General features: G+C 37.3%; 1 protein-coding gene across 2 annotated transcripts in view; it reads right to left on the reverse strand.

The window, feature by feature from the left end:
• The window catches only part of INTS8 (integrator complex subunit 8), a 51,236-nt gene that overhangs the window by 4,506 nt on the left and 26,827 nt on the right, over positions 1-19,903 (reverse strand). For both annotated transcript variants that reach the window (XM_082675105.1, XM_082675104.1), the window contains 11 exons: positions 18,871-19,004; positions 17,148-17,258; positions 15,447-15,648; positions 11,853-11,974; positions 7,661-7,845; positions 7,190-7,223; positions 6,480-6,536; positions 6,337-6,398; positions 3,807-3,925; positions 2,628-2,731; positions 1,567-1,617 (listed from right to left, as the gene is read on the reverse strand). In XM_082675105.1, the coding sequence (XP_082531231.1) occupies positions 1,567-1,617; positions 2,628-2,731; positions 3,807-3,925; positions 6,337-6,398; positions 6,480-6,536; positions 7,190-7,223; positions 7,661-7,845; positions 11,853-11,974; positions 15,447-15,648; positions 17,148-17,258; positions 18,871-19,004 (1,181 nt within the window). The remainder of the gene's footprint in view (positions 1-1,566; positions 1,618-2,627; positions 2,732-3,806; positions 3,926-6,336; positions 6,399-6,479; positions 6,537-7,189; positions 7,224-7,660; positions 7,846-11,852; positions 11,975-15,446; positions 15,649-17,147; positions 17,259-18,870; positions 19,005-19,903) is intronic.

Consider the following 19,903-nt stretch of genomic DNA (forward strand, 5'->3'; position numbering starts at 1 on the left):
GTGCCCCGGTCCGGGAAGATCCCACATGCCGCGGAGCGGCTGGGCCCGTGAGCCATGGCCGCTGAGCCTGCGCGACCAGAGCCTGTGCTCCGCAACGGGAGAGGCCACAGCAGGGAGAGGCCCACGTACCGCAAAAAAAAAAAACCTTACACAAGTGTCTGTCTGCCCAATATTTTCTTCCCCTGTGACCTAAATCATAAATTTTGAGAGCTTTATCTGAATGAGAAGCTGGCAAAAAGCCAGTTTAGAAAACTGAAGGGAATGGAAAACTGCCAAACAAAAGTGTCAAACATTCAAGGACATATAGAACATCCAATTAAACCTTTCACAGCTGGCAAGTACAGAAGCTCATTTTGGCAAAATGTAGGCCAGTCTGCTTAACATTGAAAACAGATCCATTTCAGTCATGTATGTAGGTCATAATGCTGATCTCTTTTTTAAATATTTAAAGATTTTTAAATGATTATTATTCACATATCATAATGTAAACCCTTTCAGAGTAAAAAATTCAGTGGTTTTTAGAATATTCACAAAATTGTACAACCATCACCGCTTTTAAGTCTCAAACATTTCATTACCTGCCTCTCGCAAAAAAACAAGAAGCTCCATACCCATTAGTAGTCAGTCTCTATTCCTCCCCTACCTCTCCACCCCGCGGTCTCTGGCAACCACTGATCTACATTCTGACTCTATAGATTTCCCTATTCTGGACATTCCAAATGAATGAAATCATACAATACAAAGCCTTTTGTATCTGGCTTTTTTTTACTCAACATAAAACTTCCAGGATTCGTCCCTGTTGTAGCATGTATCAGTACTTCACTCCTTTTTATGGCTGACTAATATTCCATTGTGTGTGTGTGTGTGTGTATATATACACACACACACACACACACACACAACACACACGCACACCAAATCTCGTTTATCTGTTCATCAGCTGATGAACACTTGGGTTGTTTCCACTTTTTGGCTATTATGAATAATGCTGCTATAAACATTTCACGTACAAATTCTTCTGTGGACATACGTTTTCAGTTTTCTTGGTTATATACCCAGGAGTGAAACTGCTGGGTCATACGGTAGGTAATTCAATGTTTAACTTCTTGAGCAAGCACCAAATTGTTTTCCAAAGAGGTTGCCCCATTTCATATTCCTACCAGCAATATATGAGGGTTCTAATTTCTCCACATCTTCATCAATACTTGTTACTATCTTTCAGTTACAGCCTCCTTGTGAGTGTGAAGTGACATCTCATTGTGGTGCTTACATTTCCCTAATGATTAATGTACATATCTACTTTTAAATATAAGAAAACATACTTGAGAATGCTTTTTCCATTTATAAGGTTCAAAGACCAATGCCTTCTAACTCATACTTTCATTTTAGTTAAAATTCTGTAAACTATTTTTAAAAAATTTAAAGAACATGCAAATTCTTAAATACCATAAATTTAAGCAATTATGATACGGAAAATAAAAGCTACTTCCCAGTCCAACGCCTTATATTTATTATAAACTCTAATATTCATGAAAACAGACCAGCATCATAATATTATAAACTAACCTGTGTGTGGCAATTCAGCAAAGAACAGCACTTTATCATTCGTTTTATTACCTACAAAAACAAAATTCTGGTTATTTTCAAAAACTAGTTAATGTCAATTGTAACAAATGTACCACTCTGATGTGGGATGTCAATCATGAGGTAGGTTTACATGTATGGGGACAGGAGGTACATGAAAACTCTGTATTTTTCACTCAATTTTGCTATGAATCTAAAACTGCTCCAAAAAATAGAACTTTTAAGTTAAAAAAAAATCTAGTTATTAAAAAATTTTAAATCTTATTTCAAAAGCCATTATTGTAAATATTAAAAAATGCCATTTATTAAATTATGATATTGGTGGCCTAAACCAGAGGAAAGGGTAATGCATATTGAGAGAAAATTAACAAAATTTGAGATTTAGGAGGCAGAATCAATATGCCTTGAAGGCTGAATGGATGTTGGTGGGAGGGTTAGTAAAGAAAAGAGGATGACAGGATTTATGCTTGGTCAACTCAAAGGGCTAAACAAAGCTGACTGCTATTTCGGTGGGGTCTTCTGTTTTTGTTTTTGTTTTGGTGTGGGAAGGTCATCAGGAGGAGAGACTGGTAGAGTAAGACGCTGAATCAGGGGACTTCCCTGGTGGTCCAGTGGGTAAGACTCCGCCCTCCCAATGCAGGGGGCCCGGGTTTGATCCCTGGTCAGGGAACTAGATCCCACACGCATGCTGCCAACTAAGAAGGAGTTCGCATGCCGCAACTAAGAGCCTGTATGCTGCAGCGAAGAGCCTGCAAGCCGCAACCAAGACCCGGAGCAGCCAAAGTAAATAAATAAATACTAAAAAAAAAAAAAAAAAAAAAGCTGAATCAGTTTTGGACAGGTTGAGTTTCAGGTGTTTTTGGGAAATCAAAGCAGCAATAGCTGTGGGCACTGGAAATATGGAGAGCAATCTGGTCTAGAGCAATCAATTTGGGAGTTACCACCATATACATGGAAATGAATAAGCTCATGCAAAAAGAGGCCCAGGAAGAAGAACATTTAAAGCCAGACAAGAAGCAAGCAAGCCCGCAAAAACAACCTACCTGGTCTGTATAAACATCTGGGGGCACAGCCTTATTAAAGAAATCAGAACACACCGCTCCTGCCTGGAGGTAATAGTGAAGAGCTGCCGAATACTGATTTGTTGCTTGAAGTAGAAAACAGAGATAAAGAATTACCTGCCATTAAATACACAGCTGGAAAAATAGGGCCTCTTTTGTGAAGAGTCAGGTATTATTACTTCATGTTTGACAAAAGCAGATTCAAACCACAGACCTAGGGATAACACTTAGCCAGGCCAACAATGAGAAAAATTGACTTTATTTTTTCAACCGCTTTAAAGTAGTTGTATAATAGAGTCTTTCCTTCTCAAACTGATTAGCCAAATATTCAGCTCAGATTCCTTGTCAAACTTACTGGTACAGAATTTAGTATTTGGAGGTACAGCCAATATTTTGTAGTGACTACCAATGGAATATAACCTTTAAAAATTGTGAACCACTATGTTGTAAACCTGTAACTTATGTAATACTGCACATCAACTATACTTCAATTTAAAAAATGAAAAAAATAAAAATGACTTAAGGCTGCTTGCAATAAGTCACTTAAAAAAAAAAAGCTGGGTGGCAGACACAGGAGATACGTGGGGATTCATTATACTATTCTCTCTACTCTTACATTTTGAACTTTCTCTTTAAAAAAATCAACTCCTAAAAAAGTGACCCAGAAATGACACCAGTCAGAACTGTAATTTGATCTGTATAGTAATAGAAATATTAGAAATTCCCTATCAAGTTGGAAAATCTATCACATACACTGGGGGGAAAAATTAGGAATCTATTTTCAAGAACACAAATAATTATCAAGAGTGCGTGGACATATTTTAGAACATTTAAAGAGCAATTTTGTAAACTAAACTTTAACCTCTTTCCTTAAGAATGTTTTACCAACTTTTTAGATGACCATTTACTATTAAAAAAAAAACAACACAGAGAAAAAGCAGTCAACATAAAACTAAAAGCATCTGAATCAAAGGCTCAGAAAAATGCATACATATTAACAATAATAGTTACTTTCAATTTTATCTAAGAAGAAGAGTTAGAGAATGTCAAAAACAAGACTTAAGTTTAATAAAGTATTGTAATAACAAGTGTAATATATTTATTTTCACTTCTAAAACTGCTACGAAAACAAAACAGAAAGCAACCATACATCTCACTTACCAAAATAAATGTCTGCCTGAATAATTAACCAGGAATGGTTGTTTGGGTTTATACTGAGGGAATACCGAACTAGCTCTTTCACTGTGATAGCCACGGCTTCAAAGTCCACGGACTGGAGGCTATATGAAAGACAATAAACATAATCTCTATTTTAAGAGTCAACTTCAAATTCCATACACACATTTATTAAAAACAAAAAGGCTTAGTCAAAATTTAGGTGATCATAAATACAATGCTAAATATTACTAGGAGTAAATATTTTAAAACTATCAAAACAACTAAATCTGAGGAAGTGTGATCCGCTAACTTTTTATAAGGGGCTGAAGACAATCTGATTTTTGTTTCCTTTATTTTCCCAAAATGCCAAAGAAGGCCACTCTAAAAAGTATCTTTAAATATTCGACAATATAAAGCACAAAAAAGGTCATAGGATAGAACCCTGTCTCCACTTTTTATGCACAATTTACAGGCAACAAAATTACAAAGAGACAGACTCATAAAAATTTTCCAAATGATTTTTAAGTTCTGTTATCTAGAGGAAGCTACAGAAAACAAGGGCTCAAACACTAACAATACTGCTACATGGCCTTAAATTCACCTTGTGGCTTCTTGTAAGGGTTAACTAACTCCTCTGGATTAGATGTTTCAGCGGGTTGGGGCGAGCCATGGCAAGGGTATCACTGCAGCTCATTTGCAAGCAATGAAGAATCCAAAAAAGAGTACGGAAGGGGGCCAGCTGCTCTGAGCCTAGTTCAGCCTGGAAGTCCTGAGATGCAGAATTAGGAGGTGGAACTGTGAGGATGAAGCCAAGCAAACGCCCAAGAAACACACTGACAGCCCCTACAGCGAGACCCAGCGGGGGAGAACAAGCTTCGGCTTCAGAAACACACCGAGGTTCAAGTCCTGGCGCTATCATCTAACAAGTTGGACAAAGTACTCCTGTTGCCCTGAGGGGTTAGATTTTACCATAACTCACCACTGTTCCCAGTACAGTGGGAAAGTATTGTGGTGCCATTAGTAAACACCCAACTGTTGATTTACAACTAATTTATTTACAATTATTTAAATGAGTTACACTGGTTTATGTTTCCTAGAAGTTATAAAATGTTAAGTCTAAGAATTCTATCTACATAACAAACAATCAATTTTAAAATAGTAACACTTAATCCATGCCATCCTCACACTACTCTTGGAGTCAATAAAGACTCCTCTGCTCAAGAGAAATATCTTTTCTGGTCAAACATTTAGTCACATTTTATTTTCTCTGGGTTAATTTACATTAAAGTAATTTTATCATGAAAACAATAGTTAAGCCTACTACGTGGCAGCCCTTATTCTAAACACCTAGCTTAGAAAGTTTATTATTTAATCCTGACAAGGTAGGTACTATTCTTATACCCGTTTTACAGATGAGGAAACTGGCACAGAAAGCAACTAACCCAAGGTCATATACCTGAGAAGTGGAGAGGCTGGGACTCAGTCTCTCTGAGTCTGGCTCAGAACCTCTATAATAAACCATTCTTTTGCCCCATTTATAAACACACACTGAAAAAAATCAATCATTAGTTTACAGTCTAAACTTAGGCCAAAGAAGTAACACCAAAGAGGTATTACAACCATCAATTAAACAGGCAAAATGACCTCTACCTGATTCTTGGATTGCTATCTGATATACCAAATTTTATGTAAAAATCTGCAGTTATTTGCTTCAGGAAGCATAGTGCTTCTGTGGGAACTAAGGCTCATAAGCGGAGGGAAGGGTCACTCACCCACTTTAGACTCTCCGAATCCCTGTCAGAGAGAGAACAGCTTCCAATCTCTAAGACTGAGACGGAAGCAAATTGCTCTCATTCTACTGCCTGCTTACCTACCTACTACAATCTTTTCTGCTTCAAAAATGCCACTAAAAGCAATAAAATAAGGTCTAGATCTGCCCTTCAGGCACAAAGAAGATGACTGGCAGGGAAGGGAGAAAAGGAAAAGTAACTTTTGTGAGGAAACAAATGGACTCTCCTGAATGAGAAGTTGCTACGTGTGGGAAGAGAAAAATATAAATGGTTTCTTCTTCCAGAAAAGGAATCTTTTCTTCTTCCCCCCCAAAAATTCCCCCATCCTCTTACTGTGATTCTCAGGTGATGAAAGTTAAGAGAGAAGATTTCTTAAATTACTTAAAGAACTTCTTAAGGCAACTAAAAAGGGTTGGGAACCTCCGACAATCACTGTTAGAAAAACCTGATAGAAAGTCATTCTTTAATTAGCCTCACTTTTCTAATTCTACCACTGACAAGGAATCAGGACCACTGAGAGACTGTCTAGGTTCTACTTAAGGCTACTATACCTTAGCTCAGTTATGCCTTATCCATAATTTTTAGGAAGATTATTACTGTTAATAGAGAAACATGAAGTTGGCTATAGAGTCCTAACAAATTGCAGCCTTTTGATCAAATTATTCAAGGTTATCTATATCAGTCAGGATGGTTTCTAAATATATAAAACAGTTTAATAAAATGTAAGCTGTAATACTTCTTACTTGGGGATGGAGGATGGCCAGATAGAAATGTGTTCAGCTGTAATATCATTCACAATGTCCTCCTTATTTAAAAAAAAAAAAAAGCATGATTTAAAAGGAAATTTCTTCCAAAGATTTTTTAGATGAAATTATAAAATACTTACCCGAACATTGTGAAGTTTCACAAAGAGTGATAAAATAATAGTCAAAACCAACGGTTCCTATGAGAAAGAAAACACAGAATCCTTAAATATTATATATATTTTAGTATCTCTCCCATCAACTTCAAGGATACCAAGTATTTTCCTTCAAAAGATTCTTACAGGTTTGAAAATTACCACCTGCTTTAGTTTACAGCACACTAAAGATCAACTTTACTTTTAATCTCATGAAAGAAATGACAACACACAATTTACACAGAAATGACCAAATTTAGGTGTCTGTCCTCACGTCTTTTGAAATTGAGTAAACAGACCTCTTTCCAACTAGTACTTCCAGCTACCTCTAGAAAAAATTGACTTTTTATTCCTTAAAATAATAAAGGATGGAATTCAAAGAGTGGAATCTATGTCCAATAAATAAATATGACGTTAATCCTATCAAGAAAAATTAAAGTTAGGCTTCACCTATCCAGCCCTATTATGAAGAATTCTTTACAGTTTAAAAAACACCTGTTCTATTCACTAAAACATGGTAAGGTAAATGCAAAACAAACTTCTCCATTCAGACTATCCCATCCTCAAAAAAATGATCACTGAAGCTAAAAAGCACATTAACAGATTACTTAAATAATCAGCATTTAAACACTCAATATTTTTTGTCATATTCTACAGAAATCAGCAATAGTAATTACATCAATTTTTATAAAGCTTACCCGTAATTTTTTGATAAAAGAAAGCAGTTCACTCCTACAAAAAACACAAATTGTGTATATGCATTTAATATTAGAAATCAAAAATAAAAACAAGAAAGTAAATTATACGTGAAGGTTTATTCCTAACTTTCCAGTCCTGCATGTATAAAAGAGTATAATATTCTACTGTTGTACTAACCTAATAAAATGTCTTTCCTGCTTTAATCACATGTGACATCTTCAGTACCATCCAACCAAAACTGTTGACTTTGAACTCAGGTTTGATTATATTAAATGATTAATAAGTAGTCTCTTAAAGTAACATATAAGCAAGGTATTTCCTAAGGTGGCCATATCAGACAAGTCCATTGGAGATCAGCACCACAGAATTCTTACATTGCCCATCTTTATGATACACAAGGATAATGGTAGGTGTTCTTACAACGGTACAAATAGTATAAATAAATAAAAAAACAAACTGATAGAACATACCGATACATTATACCTAATGTAGACTCCCTCTGCTTTATTAAACTAATTCTGCCATCATTTCCTCGTTTGTGTTGACTGGACACACTACAGATCTGAACAACAACTTCCCAAAGGTCTTTAGCAGTCCGCCTACTTTCTTTAGGGCCTGGAAGTTCTTTGCATGTAGCTGCTAAAAGCTGTCCAAGCTATAACATGAAAAACAGACAGAAAATACACAAAAGATAATCTGTAATGTCATACATGCTATTTCTATTATTGAGGAACATTTGAAGAAAGATAAATAACTGCCCACACATACGAAGCACAGGTATCTTATGCTGTGCCTTCTATCCAACCGCTGAAGAATTGAGAGCTCACTGTCTACCGACAGATCTGAATCCGATCTGGAAAGGGAATCCTCTGGTCCCACCACATTATAAACCTCCTTGTTTCTAAACAATTATAGTCTAATGAGAAGAAAATGAGACAATGCAAAGAGGTATGTGATCTATTCAGTGGGAAAAAACAAAACTGCTAAATACACATAGTATGATCCCACCTTAAAAAAAAAAAAGCCCAAAATGGAACATATACACTACAATGTTAACTGTAAAAGCCCGGAGATGAGACTAAAATAGGGGTTAAATTTCACTCACACACACAATTTTTTTTTAATTTTAATGGAAAAAATGAGGAAAAAATATGGACATTGAAGTTGGCAGAATAAAGGAACAAGATCTAGAGCAACTTTTCTCTAAGAAAAATGATAGCAACTGGGGATGGACCTACTGCTGATGTGAGGAGGTAGAATTAGGAAGGACAGATTACTGAAAGCGACTGATCTGAATAAAGGCCGCCTTCAGGACCAAAGGTGTAGGAAGGACCCAGAAATAAAGACTGGAAGGGCTGAAAGCAAAAGGCACAGAAAAGACAGGCCCAAAATGTAGAGAAAGAAATAGGTTTATGTGCCGAATCCAGCACGTCTTTCCCTCTATAATTTAAGCAAGAGAGAGCCCCTCTATCCTTTCTTTTTAGTAATTCTTATACATCATTTCTCTTTAGAGGGTAAAGTAGCCAAGGATAATTCACGTCCATCAGGAATCCCCAGTTCCCTGACTGGACCTAGAAAAGGTTCATAATGGGGTCCCACTGCTTAAAGAAAGAGGCAGGATTATGTCAAAGGTGAAAACAGTGCTTTCCCCCCAAATTTCAAACATAGAAAAGTTGAAAGTACAGTTCAATAAATACCTGAACACTTGACTTAATTTACAAGAATTCTGGTGCTTCCTAAAGCTAGTGAAAATGGTGTTAAAAACCCTAGCTATGCTATGTGAACGGAAATCAAGGGTCCCTGATCCAGGAGAACATTTCATCCTGCGTGCCTACTGCACGTACTCTTCTCTAACAACTAGGATCACAATATACACAAGCTATTTACTGCAGTTCTCAATTTCATTTTCTGTTGTCAGAGATCACATGCTTGGCTGAAGGTTACTACATTAAGCAAGTAAATTCACTTAAAAGTAAGAATTTTCAGAGGTATTAGGCCCCAAGTCAATTGAATTCCACAAACATTCTTGAGCATCTCCTATGTGCTGGGTATCAGGCAAAGCACTGAAAATATGAAAATTAACTGTCCTCAAGAAGCTCACTGTTTTACAGGGAAGACAGACAGGTGAACAAATAATTTACTATACAGTATAAGTGCAACAAAAGAAATATGTCCACAGTACAACAGTACAGAAGTAACAAGAACAGCAAGTTTGCAAAGAAAAGAATTATGGAAAGCTTTAAAGAAACTACACAAACCGGCAAAAGTGGGAAGAGCATCTCGGCCAAATGAACACACAGAAGTGCAGAAGTGCGGAAGCCTGAGAAAGCACTGTGTGTACAAGGGCCATGAGCACTCTGGCACCACAAACAGAGCTGGCATGACAGGGAGGGAGAAGGAGAAGCTCCCACACCTTAAAAGGCCTTGCAGGCCACGGCAAAAGCCATGGTCTTTGTCTTATACCATCATGACTGTTAGCGCCAACCTCTCCTCCTCCCACTAGCTAGTCTCTTATAATCCAAGCGCCCATAAATGCTATACATTTTCCAATATACTACACTACCTCCCATACTGATCCAAGGGAGAGGCTGGACTGTTTTTCTTATTTCTAAAGGTCATATTTAGTCACATGCGTAAGACTTTTCCCTTTCCTTTTTCCATTCCTAAGAGAATGGAAAATAAAATTGATTAAAAATCACTTAAGGGCTTCCCTGGTGGCACAGTGGTTAAGAGTCCGCCTGCCAGTGCAGGGGACACAGGTTCATGCCCCAGTCCGAGAAGATCCCACATGCCGCGGAGTGGCTGTGCCCGTGAGCCATGGCCGCTGAGCCTGCGCGTCCGGAGCCTGTGCTCCACAACGGGAGAGGCCACACCAGTGAGAGGCTCGCATACCGCAGGAAAAAAAAAAAAAATCACTTAATATTTCATTACCCAGGGATAATGACTATTAATATCCTTCCAGACTCTTCCTTATGCATCTGTATATATATTCCACATCAAATTCAAAGTTTGAAAGCTGCTCTAAATTGTCTAATTTTTAATACCCGATCCCTTACTCTAGACTTCTTAATCTGATTACTTTCTCCTCTACGTTAACAAGGGAACAAGGGGCCAACTAGGGAAGGAGACACACAAAACCCTAATCCAGATGAGACGATGAGATGCCTCAGTGGTCCCTGCAGCAAGGTCACCTCATACCCTTCCTCCTCTGTGGCCAGATCAAGGGGAAGTGCAGGAAGCAGTGAGCTAACCTAGCCCAAGGTTAGGCAACCTACAACACAATACCCCGTGCCCTTCCACACTGCAGGCCCTCAAACATGCAGCCAGCCTTCCTGGTGCACACAGCTCCACAGAATTCACAGCTAAGAGAAGCAAAGAGAAAAGCCACTGCACTGTCACAATACTAAGCAACAAGCTACCGTTCTAAGTGGAAATGATAATCTTGAAACAAAACGGTCGTCTCATCTGAGAGTTTACTAAAGACAGGAGACTGCTGGGCATAATCAGACAAATACCCTAGATATTAGGAACTCCTATCTCAGAAAGTTCACTAAAAAAACAGATATAATCCAATGTCTGAAATTCCAAAGAGAAGGATGACTTAAGTATGACAATAAATTTTTATGAACAACCATAAACAAAAAGGAGGAAAAAAACAAAAGAAATCAGTAAGTCTTCAAAGGGTTGAAGTGAAATGAGCTCAGTTTTTTAAAGGCCATACATGAAATAAGGAGGAAGAAACAAATAACCAAAGGCAAACGTAAAAACTGGTCCAGTGTTGCAAGGTTTCCAGATAACCATCCATTTAAGGGGCTGTGTACTGAAGATGAGATGACGGCAGGTAAGAACAAAAGGTAACACAAGCATTAAGAAAAGAGTAAGGAAATCTGAAGGACCAAACATATATTAAAAAAGTGGTAAATCATGAAATGTTTTGTTTTTTTTTTAACTACAAGACCAGAAAGGGAGAAAAGTTCACTGCTTATTCAGGGTAAACGTAATATTAACACATGAAAGAAAGAATCTTAGGGAAGACCTCCCGTCTCTCTTTATTTTTGATGTTTTCTCCACCCAGAAGCATTTCCAGTCGTGCAGGATAGGTGTAATTAAGAAAGGAGAATAAACAAACAACATACCATCAATTCACTGAATGAACAGTTTCATATGGAACTAATCACTAATAACAAACATGTACCCTAATTAGAATCAGGTATCAACTTAGAGAGTTTAACAGGCTTTGAAGAAGGGTAAGGTGCTCAAATGGAAAATGGGTGCAGCTCATCCCTAGCGCCCCCCCCAGTTCAACCCAGCTAGACCCGGGTATTCCAGAGCTGAACCCGGGGTTTGACTATATCAATCAAAGCAAGAAAAGCTGACTAACTTCTCACTACTTTAGGATTATACCAAAATGTTGTCTATTAACGAAATAATTTTTGCTTGCATTCTCGTAACTATAGGGTAGAAGAAAAAAATATTAGAGAGGGCAAACTCAAGTGCCTGAATTATCAAAAACTATACTTTTACCTACAAACCAACAAGCATTTGTCCAAACTTAGACTGAATCTTAGAAACTGGACAAGCTCCCTAAGTAGTACAGATCTAAAGAAACTGGTCCAATAATCCCACCCTAATAATCCTTTTATTTAGATAAACATGAATTACCTTTACATATGGATTACTCTGAAGCAGAAATGCAGGAACTTGCAGGGTAAGGTATTCATTTTCCCTCCAGTTTAACATAAAAGCAACACACTCCTCGGCAATAACTTGACGAAGAGGAATATCTAAAAAGCAAAGAAGAAAGTAGTTGGAGTTACCATCATAACATTAAAAGAACAAAGCATGGGACTTCCCTGGCAGTCCAGTGGTTACGATGCTGTGCTATCACTGCAGAGGGTGCAGGTTTGATCCCTGGTAAGGGAACTGAGACCCTGCAAGCCGTGCAGCGCGGTGTGGCAATCAATCAATCAATCAATAACAAAGCAAATAGTTGCTCAGATTCCAGCTGAACAAACTAAAAACAAGTTACAGATGAAAAAATAGAAAAACACTAATATTTTATACTTTTCTCTATAAAGTTTAAGGTTTCCCAATAATAGGTTGCCACAGTCCCCACTATTAATCAACAAAATTCTCTACTAAGAACACCTTAAGATGCCTAATACTGTACTGTGGAAGTCTAGGAGTTGGTACCCAGCCTCTACAAATTTATAATTTAAATGAGCAGAGAGGGACTTCCCTGGTGGTCCAGTGGTTAAGAATCCGCCTTCCAATGCAAGGGACGCAGGTTCGATCCCTGGTCAGGGAACTAAGGTCCCACATGCCATGGGGGCAACTAAGCCCACATGCCGCAACTACTACTGAGCACGCAGGCCACAACTAGAGAGCCCGCATGCTGCAACTACAGCGCCCACGAGCTCTGGAGCTCACACGCCACAACTAGAGAGAAGCCTACGGGCTGCAACTAAGACCCGACGCAGCCAAAAACAAATAAATAAATGAGCAGAGAAGAACCACACAAACAAAACAAATATATAATGGTATGGTATAAACTTCTAGCTATTTAGAGCACAGAAATAGGTAAACCATGTTTAAAGCTGTAATAAATCCATGTTAATATGTTTTTTATTTTTTAAAATAATTTTTCCTGATTAAAACATGATAAATATTCATAAGAGACAAATCATTCACTCATTCAAAAAATACGTACTATACCTGTAACAATTTTAAATAAAAAGATATGAGGGAAAAAAATCACTCAGAATTGTTTGACCATTATTTCCTTTGAAATAAATAATTATTAAATATACCTTAATATTAAATACATTGCGAATTTTTATAGCTCAAAGTATATAATACTCAGGTTTTAATGTATTTCAAGAAAGAGGAAAAGAAACCCAATGAATACTAAATAACAATGTTAAAACTTAAAATGGGGAGAGCTATTAAACTTGAGTACCTATATTTTTCAGTCATTCTAAAAAGTCTTTGCCTGTGGCTGTTTATATCTCACTTTATCCCAAAAAGCGACTGGAGACGACAAAAAAGAGGCACAGGAACACACCAAAATTAAGTAAAAATACATTATTTGCATCATCTTCTTAAAGAAGGAGTGAAGATAGAAGTAAATTTAATATCCCAGCGTACAACATGTCACTGCGCGTTGTGCACCATACACTTTGCCAAAGGAAGCCCAGACAGCATTTGGCTCCAGGGCGTCCTTTATTCACTGGGCATCTCATTAGTGAGTCCACAATGGTTCTTAAAGAAGAATCAGCATCTAGAGAGTGGGGTTCAAACGTTTTCTTGTTCTTCCTAAGAGTACATCCTTTCCTTCTCATTTCAAACACTGCTTATAACACAAACTATGGGACAAACAGATGAACATTCAGTAAGTTAGGGGAGAGAAGGAAGAATGGAGGGAGGGAGGGAGGGAGGGAGGGAGGAAAAGGTGAACTTCAAACTACTCAAATGCCAAAAAGGTAGTACAAAGAGACTATAATTACTTGAAGGCATTTCCAACCATTTCAAAGAGTAAAAGCACAGGCTTAAGTTGGCCTGATGAGTTCAAAACACAGTTCCGTCTCTTACTTCATGACTTCGGCCAAATTCTTTAAACTTAGTTTCTTGATTTACAAAACGGGGATAATTAAATAAGAAGCTACTTCATGAAGCTGCTGCGAGGACTAAATCAGTTATGCACCTAAGCTATGAGAAGAATGTCTGACATGTAGTTAGCACTCAATAAATGTTAGGGTTTTTTAAACTCTTTTTGCTTTTCATTTTAGAGAACCAATCTTCAATCTTTAAAAAGAAAACACTCTGGGGAATTCCCTGGCAGTCCAAAGGTTAGGACTCTGTGCTTTTGCTGCCGAGGGCCCGGGTTCAATCCCTGGTAGGGGAACTAAGATCCCACAAGCCGCGCAGCATGGCCCGAAAAGAAAAAGGAAAAAAAAAGAGCTTTAGAAAACACTCTGTTGACAGTTAGTATATATTAATTAGATCAATTTTTATTGTGATACTGAAGGGCAATGATGCATTAAAACTCAAAGGTATTCTATCTATAGAGTGCTAAAAAGTTGTAATTTTTTCAAGAAATCACAATGTTATAACAATTAAATTAATTCAAAAGACCCCAGAGGGCCAGCAGCCATTTGTTTGGGCACATTATTAGGACCTTGCTTTATACTTCAATTTTACTATTTATAGTATTAAATGTGTACAGTATGATTGAAATGCTCTAAATATTATTAAATCATGTAAAAGTAAGAAACTGCTTTAACTAAGCAAGATTATATGTAACAGATAATTCTTACGATAAAAAAACTTCTTATGATAAGCTTCTTTTCATAATAAGATCTTCAGTCAAAATCTGTTCCTAAAGTGACCACAGTGACTTCCTGACCCACAGGCAATCATGCTGAGGGCTATCTATGGCAGCTATGAGGAAATAAACCTTCAACATGCAGCTTCAAGGACATTTTGAATCTTCTAACATAATATCTTAAAATTGCAATATGGTTTTTGTAGTGTGTTGAATGCTGTCCCCTCAAAATTCATGTACACCTGAAACCTCAGAAGGTGATCTTACTTGGAAACAGGGTCTTTGCAGATGTGGTTAGTTAAAATGAGGTCATACTGAATTAGGGTAGACCCTAAATCCAATGACTGGTGCCCTTGCAAGAGGAGAAGACATGGACACATGGACGGACACACACACACACACACACACACACACACACACACACACACACACACACACACACACACACACACACACACACACACACACGGCCACGTGAAACAGGTAAAGACTGGAGTGATGCAGCTACAAGCCCAGGAACACCAAAGGCTGCTGGGAGCCACCAGAGGCTAGGGAGAAGCAAGGAAGGATCCTTCTCTAGAGCCTTCAAAGGGAGTGTAGGCCTGCAGACCCCTTGATTTCAGACATCTCATCTCCAAAACCATGAAAAAATTAATTTCTGCAGCAATAAAGACCCAAAGCAGCCAAAAATAAATAAATAAATTTTAAATAAATAAATAAACTTCTGTTACTTATTTATGGCAATCCTAGGAAATTAACAATTTCCTACATTTTCCCCAATGTTTTCAAGTGAACTCCACATCTGAATTGTTTTAAAAGACAAATAATTTTTTCATAGATGGTAAAAAGTCCAGTAAATATTCTTTTAGAATATTCCCCACAGTTACTTGAGTACTAAATTTCTGAAATTTGGCTTTGTGAAAAAGTCTTACCAGGAAGCCTCATTTCCAGATATCCTCGCACCCTACTAATAAGATCAGAAGGCGGTCTCTCTCCAGATTGCCCTGTTCCAGCTTCATGTGTATGAATATCCAAAAGCAGCATCTCATTCAGCATGACCTGACGAAGTTTTGGTGAGAATTCTGTCACCAACTCCAAACAAGCAGCAAATAGCTGTTTAGCATGGGTAAAGTCCTATAAAAAGAAACAGCAGAATAGCCTGCATCACCTTTCCTCTGGAGTCAAAAAATACATCTTTAAAAGTACAGAACAAAGAGGAGAAGAATTAATTTAAATGGTTAACACAGGTTATCTTGGGGAGTGAGGCTAGACTATCATCTTTTTATCATCTCTGCATTGTTGATTTATTCCAATAAATACTTAATTCTTTTGTAAATTTTTTTTTTTTTTTTTTGGCTGCACCACACGGCATGCAGGATCTTAGTTCCTCAACCAGGGATTGAACCCGTGCCCCCTGCAGTGGAAGCACAGAGTCCTGACCACTGAACCGCCAGGGAATTACCTGTAATTTTTAAAAAACATCCAATAAACAATCAATATAATATACATGCTATATTACTAAACAAGTTTTACATAAATTATAAAATAACAAAACTAGGGGACTTCCTTGGCAGTCCAGGGGTTAAGACCCCACGCTTCCACTGCAGGGGGCACAGGTTCAATCCCTGGTCTGGGAACTAAGATCCTACATGCCACACAGCGTGGCCAAAAAATAAATTAATAAAATAACAAAACTAGAAGTTTTATATAAATATTACATACATATATCATACAGGTATAAAATTCCATGATTAAACACCCTTCTCCCCCTAAGATAGTCAGAATTAGACCTTACCCCTTCAACAAGGTTCCACATTCTAAAATTTTGCACACAACCCTATTAGCCTATATAATTGACTAATAAATAAATCAAATCAGCTATGATCCAAGCCCTTTACTACACATCTCTTTCTAATTTTTCCAAAGAGTAGCCTTCGCTTACTCTCTCCACATGATTCTTTCACTCGTACAATGTGGCTTCTATCCCCCACATCATGAAAAAGAAATAGCTCTTACTAAACAAAGATCTTCTAATGGCACAATCTACTCAATACCTTTCAGTTACCTTACTGCACTTAGGGGCTGCAACCCAGTGCTGTCCATTCCCTTTTCTTGACAACCTCTATCCCCTTAGCTATTATGACCCCACAAGTCTGGTCTTCATACCAGACTCTTTCTCACGCCACTCTTTTTGGACCTGTGCTGGATACCCTAGGTTCTGAATATTCTCCCAGGGTGATCTTTGATGATTCCCAAATCTGTATTTCCATCCCAGACTACTTCACAAATAGATCCTTATGTAAAATCTACAAAAGTAATTTTAAGGATTTTTGTTTTTGTTTTCTTTAGCTTGGAATACAATCTTTACTAACTGAACCCTAAATACAAAAGAACTATTCATGCTCTCTAATTTTTTAAAAGACATAGAGTAGTAGCCATATGTCCAAGACCCTTTTCGTATAGCTATGAGGGTAAAAGGAAAAAGAATAAACCAAAATGCCTTTTCAAATATCCTCCTAGGCCTACAACTATGATTTTAAGATCAGGAAAACACAACTGATTCTGATTCCTGGCTTCACGCTAAATTTACAAAGCATATTCTTAACCAGACGTCAATGTATGCTTTTACTCACCTTAACAGTACTGCAGTGTAAACCTTTGGCCATTAGAATGTAAACCAAATCTCTTGTTAAATTGTCTTTGATTCCCAGGATAACACCACTATAGACAGAAGGTATTTCCCACTAGAAGAAATAAAAATCCACAAATACACACACATGAAGCCAAATCTAGATAAGAATCTTTCAGTAACAGTCAACCCCATTTAAAAATCATTCAAAAGTCATTTTTGAAAGAGAAAGGAAAATGACAGCTGTACTGAAATGCTAATCAAAATGAACATAATCACTATAATGAGCTAGTAATAAATAATTAAATGGATTGGAACTTTCTGAAGGATAGACTATAGAAATAAAGAAGGAAAAAAAAATTCTAGGAGTTTAATACGTATTAACTCATATGATCCTCCCAACAGTATTACGTAGGTACTATTATCTCCATTTCACAGATGGGAAAACAGAGACACACAGAAGTCAAATAACTTGCCGAAGACTATACAGCTAGTTAAGTAGAGAGCTGGCATTCAAACGCAGGCAGTTAGTACCAGAACTCCCGCTCTTAACTATTATGCTATATACTTCCTCTCTATATAAATGAACACAAATAACAATGTCAATGCTAAGAAGCCCAACTAAGGTTCAGACCAATTTTTCATTTCACTGCACTTTTACGTTCAAACCCCACAAAATATACAGCAATTTCTTGCTTCTTTTTATTACATATTCAGCAGAGGAGGAGTATGCAGTTAAATTAGAAGCACTACCACAGTACTTTAATTTCTCCTGTATCTGTGGACTGCTTCCCTTGTATTTCAAGCTACATTCCACTGAAATGTTTAAAAAGCTATTTTCATTTGCACTTTCCACACGGGAAAACTTAAATAGACAACTTCAGAAACATTAGCTTGGCATTTTAAAAAGAATATCTAAAGCCAAAAATGTTCTAAAAGAAGTTTTAATGAAGTGGTTCTAAACTGTAGGCTTTAGACTTCAAGAAGATAGGAAAAAACTAAACCAAAAATACTCTGTAAGCACACAGCAAGTATTAGCTCCAGACTGCATAAATATTATACCTTACACACATATTAACAGCTATACTGAAAATGCATGTAGGTGTTATGACAACAAATGAAATATAAACTCATTTTTTGTTGTTACTAATTTAATAGTGTCGATTTAATAACCTTTTTTGGATATTTCAAATTTTCTCTGTCAATGGATGTTCAAAGTGCAATTACTCTCATGTGCAGGTACTTCACATTGTTGATGAATTGTTGACAAATAAAGGGGGTTCTTATTCCCAAAAAGGTCAGGGAACAGCTCTTCTATGAAATTACATCAGAAAACAAGGGTAATTTTCTTATCTGTTCTTTTTTTTTTTCCTGGCTGCATTGGGTCTTCTTGCTGCACGCAGGCTTTCTCTAGTTGTGGTGAGCGAGGGCTACTCTTCGTTGCAGTTTGTGGGCTTCTCATTGTGGTGGCTTCTCTTGTTGCAGAGCACGGGCTCTAGGCACGCAGGCTTCAGTAGTTGTGGCATGCAGGCTCAGTAGTTGTGGCTTGCGGGCTCTAGAGCACAGGCTCAGTAGTTGTGGCGCACGGGCTTAGCTGCTCTGTGGCATGTGGGATCTTCCTGGACCAGGGATCAAACCCATGTCCCCTGAATTGGCGGGTGGATTCTTAACCACTGCACCACCAGGGAAGTCCCTTCTTATCTGCACTTAAGAGAGGGTCTTCTTACCTTATTAGACACGGTCCAGAATTGGCGCTCTGAAGTCATACCATGTAATTCAATTAAAATCTGTCGAATCCTCCAGGGATCTACTGACAATATCAGCTGATGCTCCAACTGGCCAATGTTGACACTTGCTGAGGCTAAGAAAGGAAGGAGAGGTTTCCATTTAAATAATGATTTGATTCGAAGGTATACATAATCCTATAAATATGAGAATGGTAATTTACTGAGAGAAATTGTGCATGTTTATAAGTATTATAAGTTAAAAGCATCTCTCATCTTGAAAACTTATTTATTCAACTTAATGCAAATTATGTTTTAACTTCACTCTCATATAGAAAGCCTAACACAATTTTTATTACGTCTTCATTTAATAAATGAATGCATTTAACAAAGATAATGAAAATAAAAACATAAAACTCAGTAGCTGGTACATGGAAAGAATTATGTGGGATATGTGGAAAAATTTAACTTATATAGACAGTCTCCTACTTTGGAACATACTGTGTTATTTAAAAGCACATATAAAATGTTTTGAGCAATAAACATTAAGAATGTGTTTTCTGAAGGGGAGAATGAGGAGGTGGAGGCACTGCCTTCCCCAGAAAACCAAGAATTGATCATTAAAATCCCTCACTACAACTCGGCTTTCAGATATAGTCTTCAATAATGCATTTCCAGCATTTTATCTGTGTTAATATTATTCTTTCCCTTTACACCTGCACTGTTAACGCAGTTTAAATCTAATGAGGGTCAAAGCAGCTAAAAGTTCGTTCAGCCAGCTGAATTCTGTCTCCCCTATATTAAGTGTTGAAGCTTGTATTTCTTATTAATGAGCAGCACTGTATTTTCTACTTATATTTATAAAATAAAAGAAAAAAATGGAAGAAAATCATCAAATAAATAAGGCAAAAATGGCAATGGTGCCAAAGCTGAATGTTTAGCTAGAAGACAGTATCACGATGATATATAGGCTGAAACGCATGCAAGCCTGTACCTTTTATCGTTCTCAACCGCTCCCCTCCCCTCCTGTTTTTTA

Source organism: Grampus griseus, assembly GCF_964374135.1.
Source record: "Grampus griseus genome assembly, chromosome: 17".
NCBI lineage: Eukaryota > Metazoa > Chordata > Mammalia > Artiodactyla > Delphinidae > Grampus > Grampus griseus.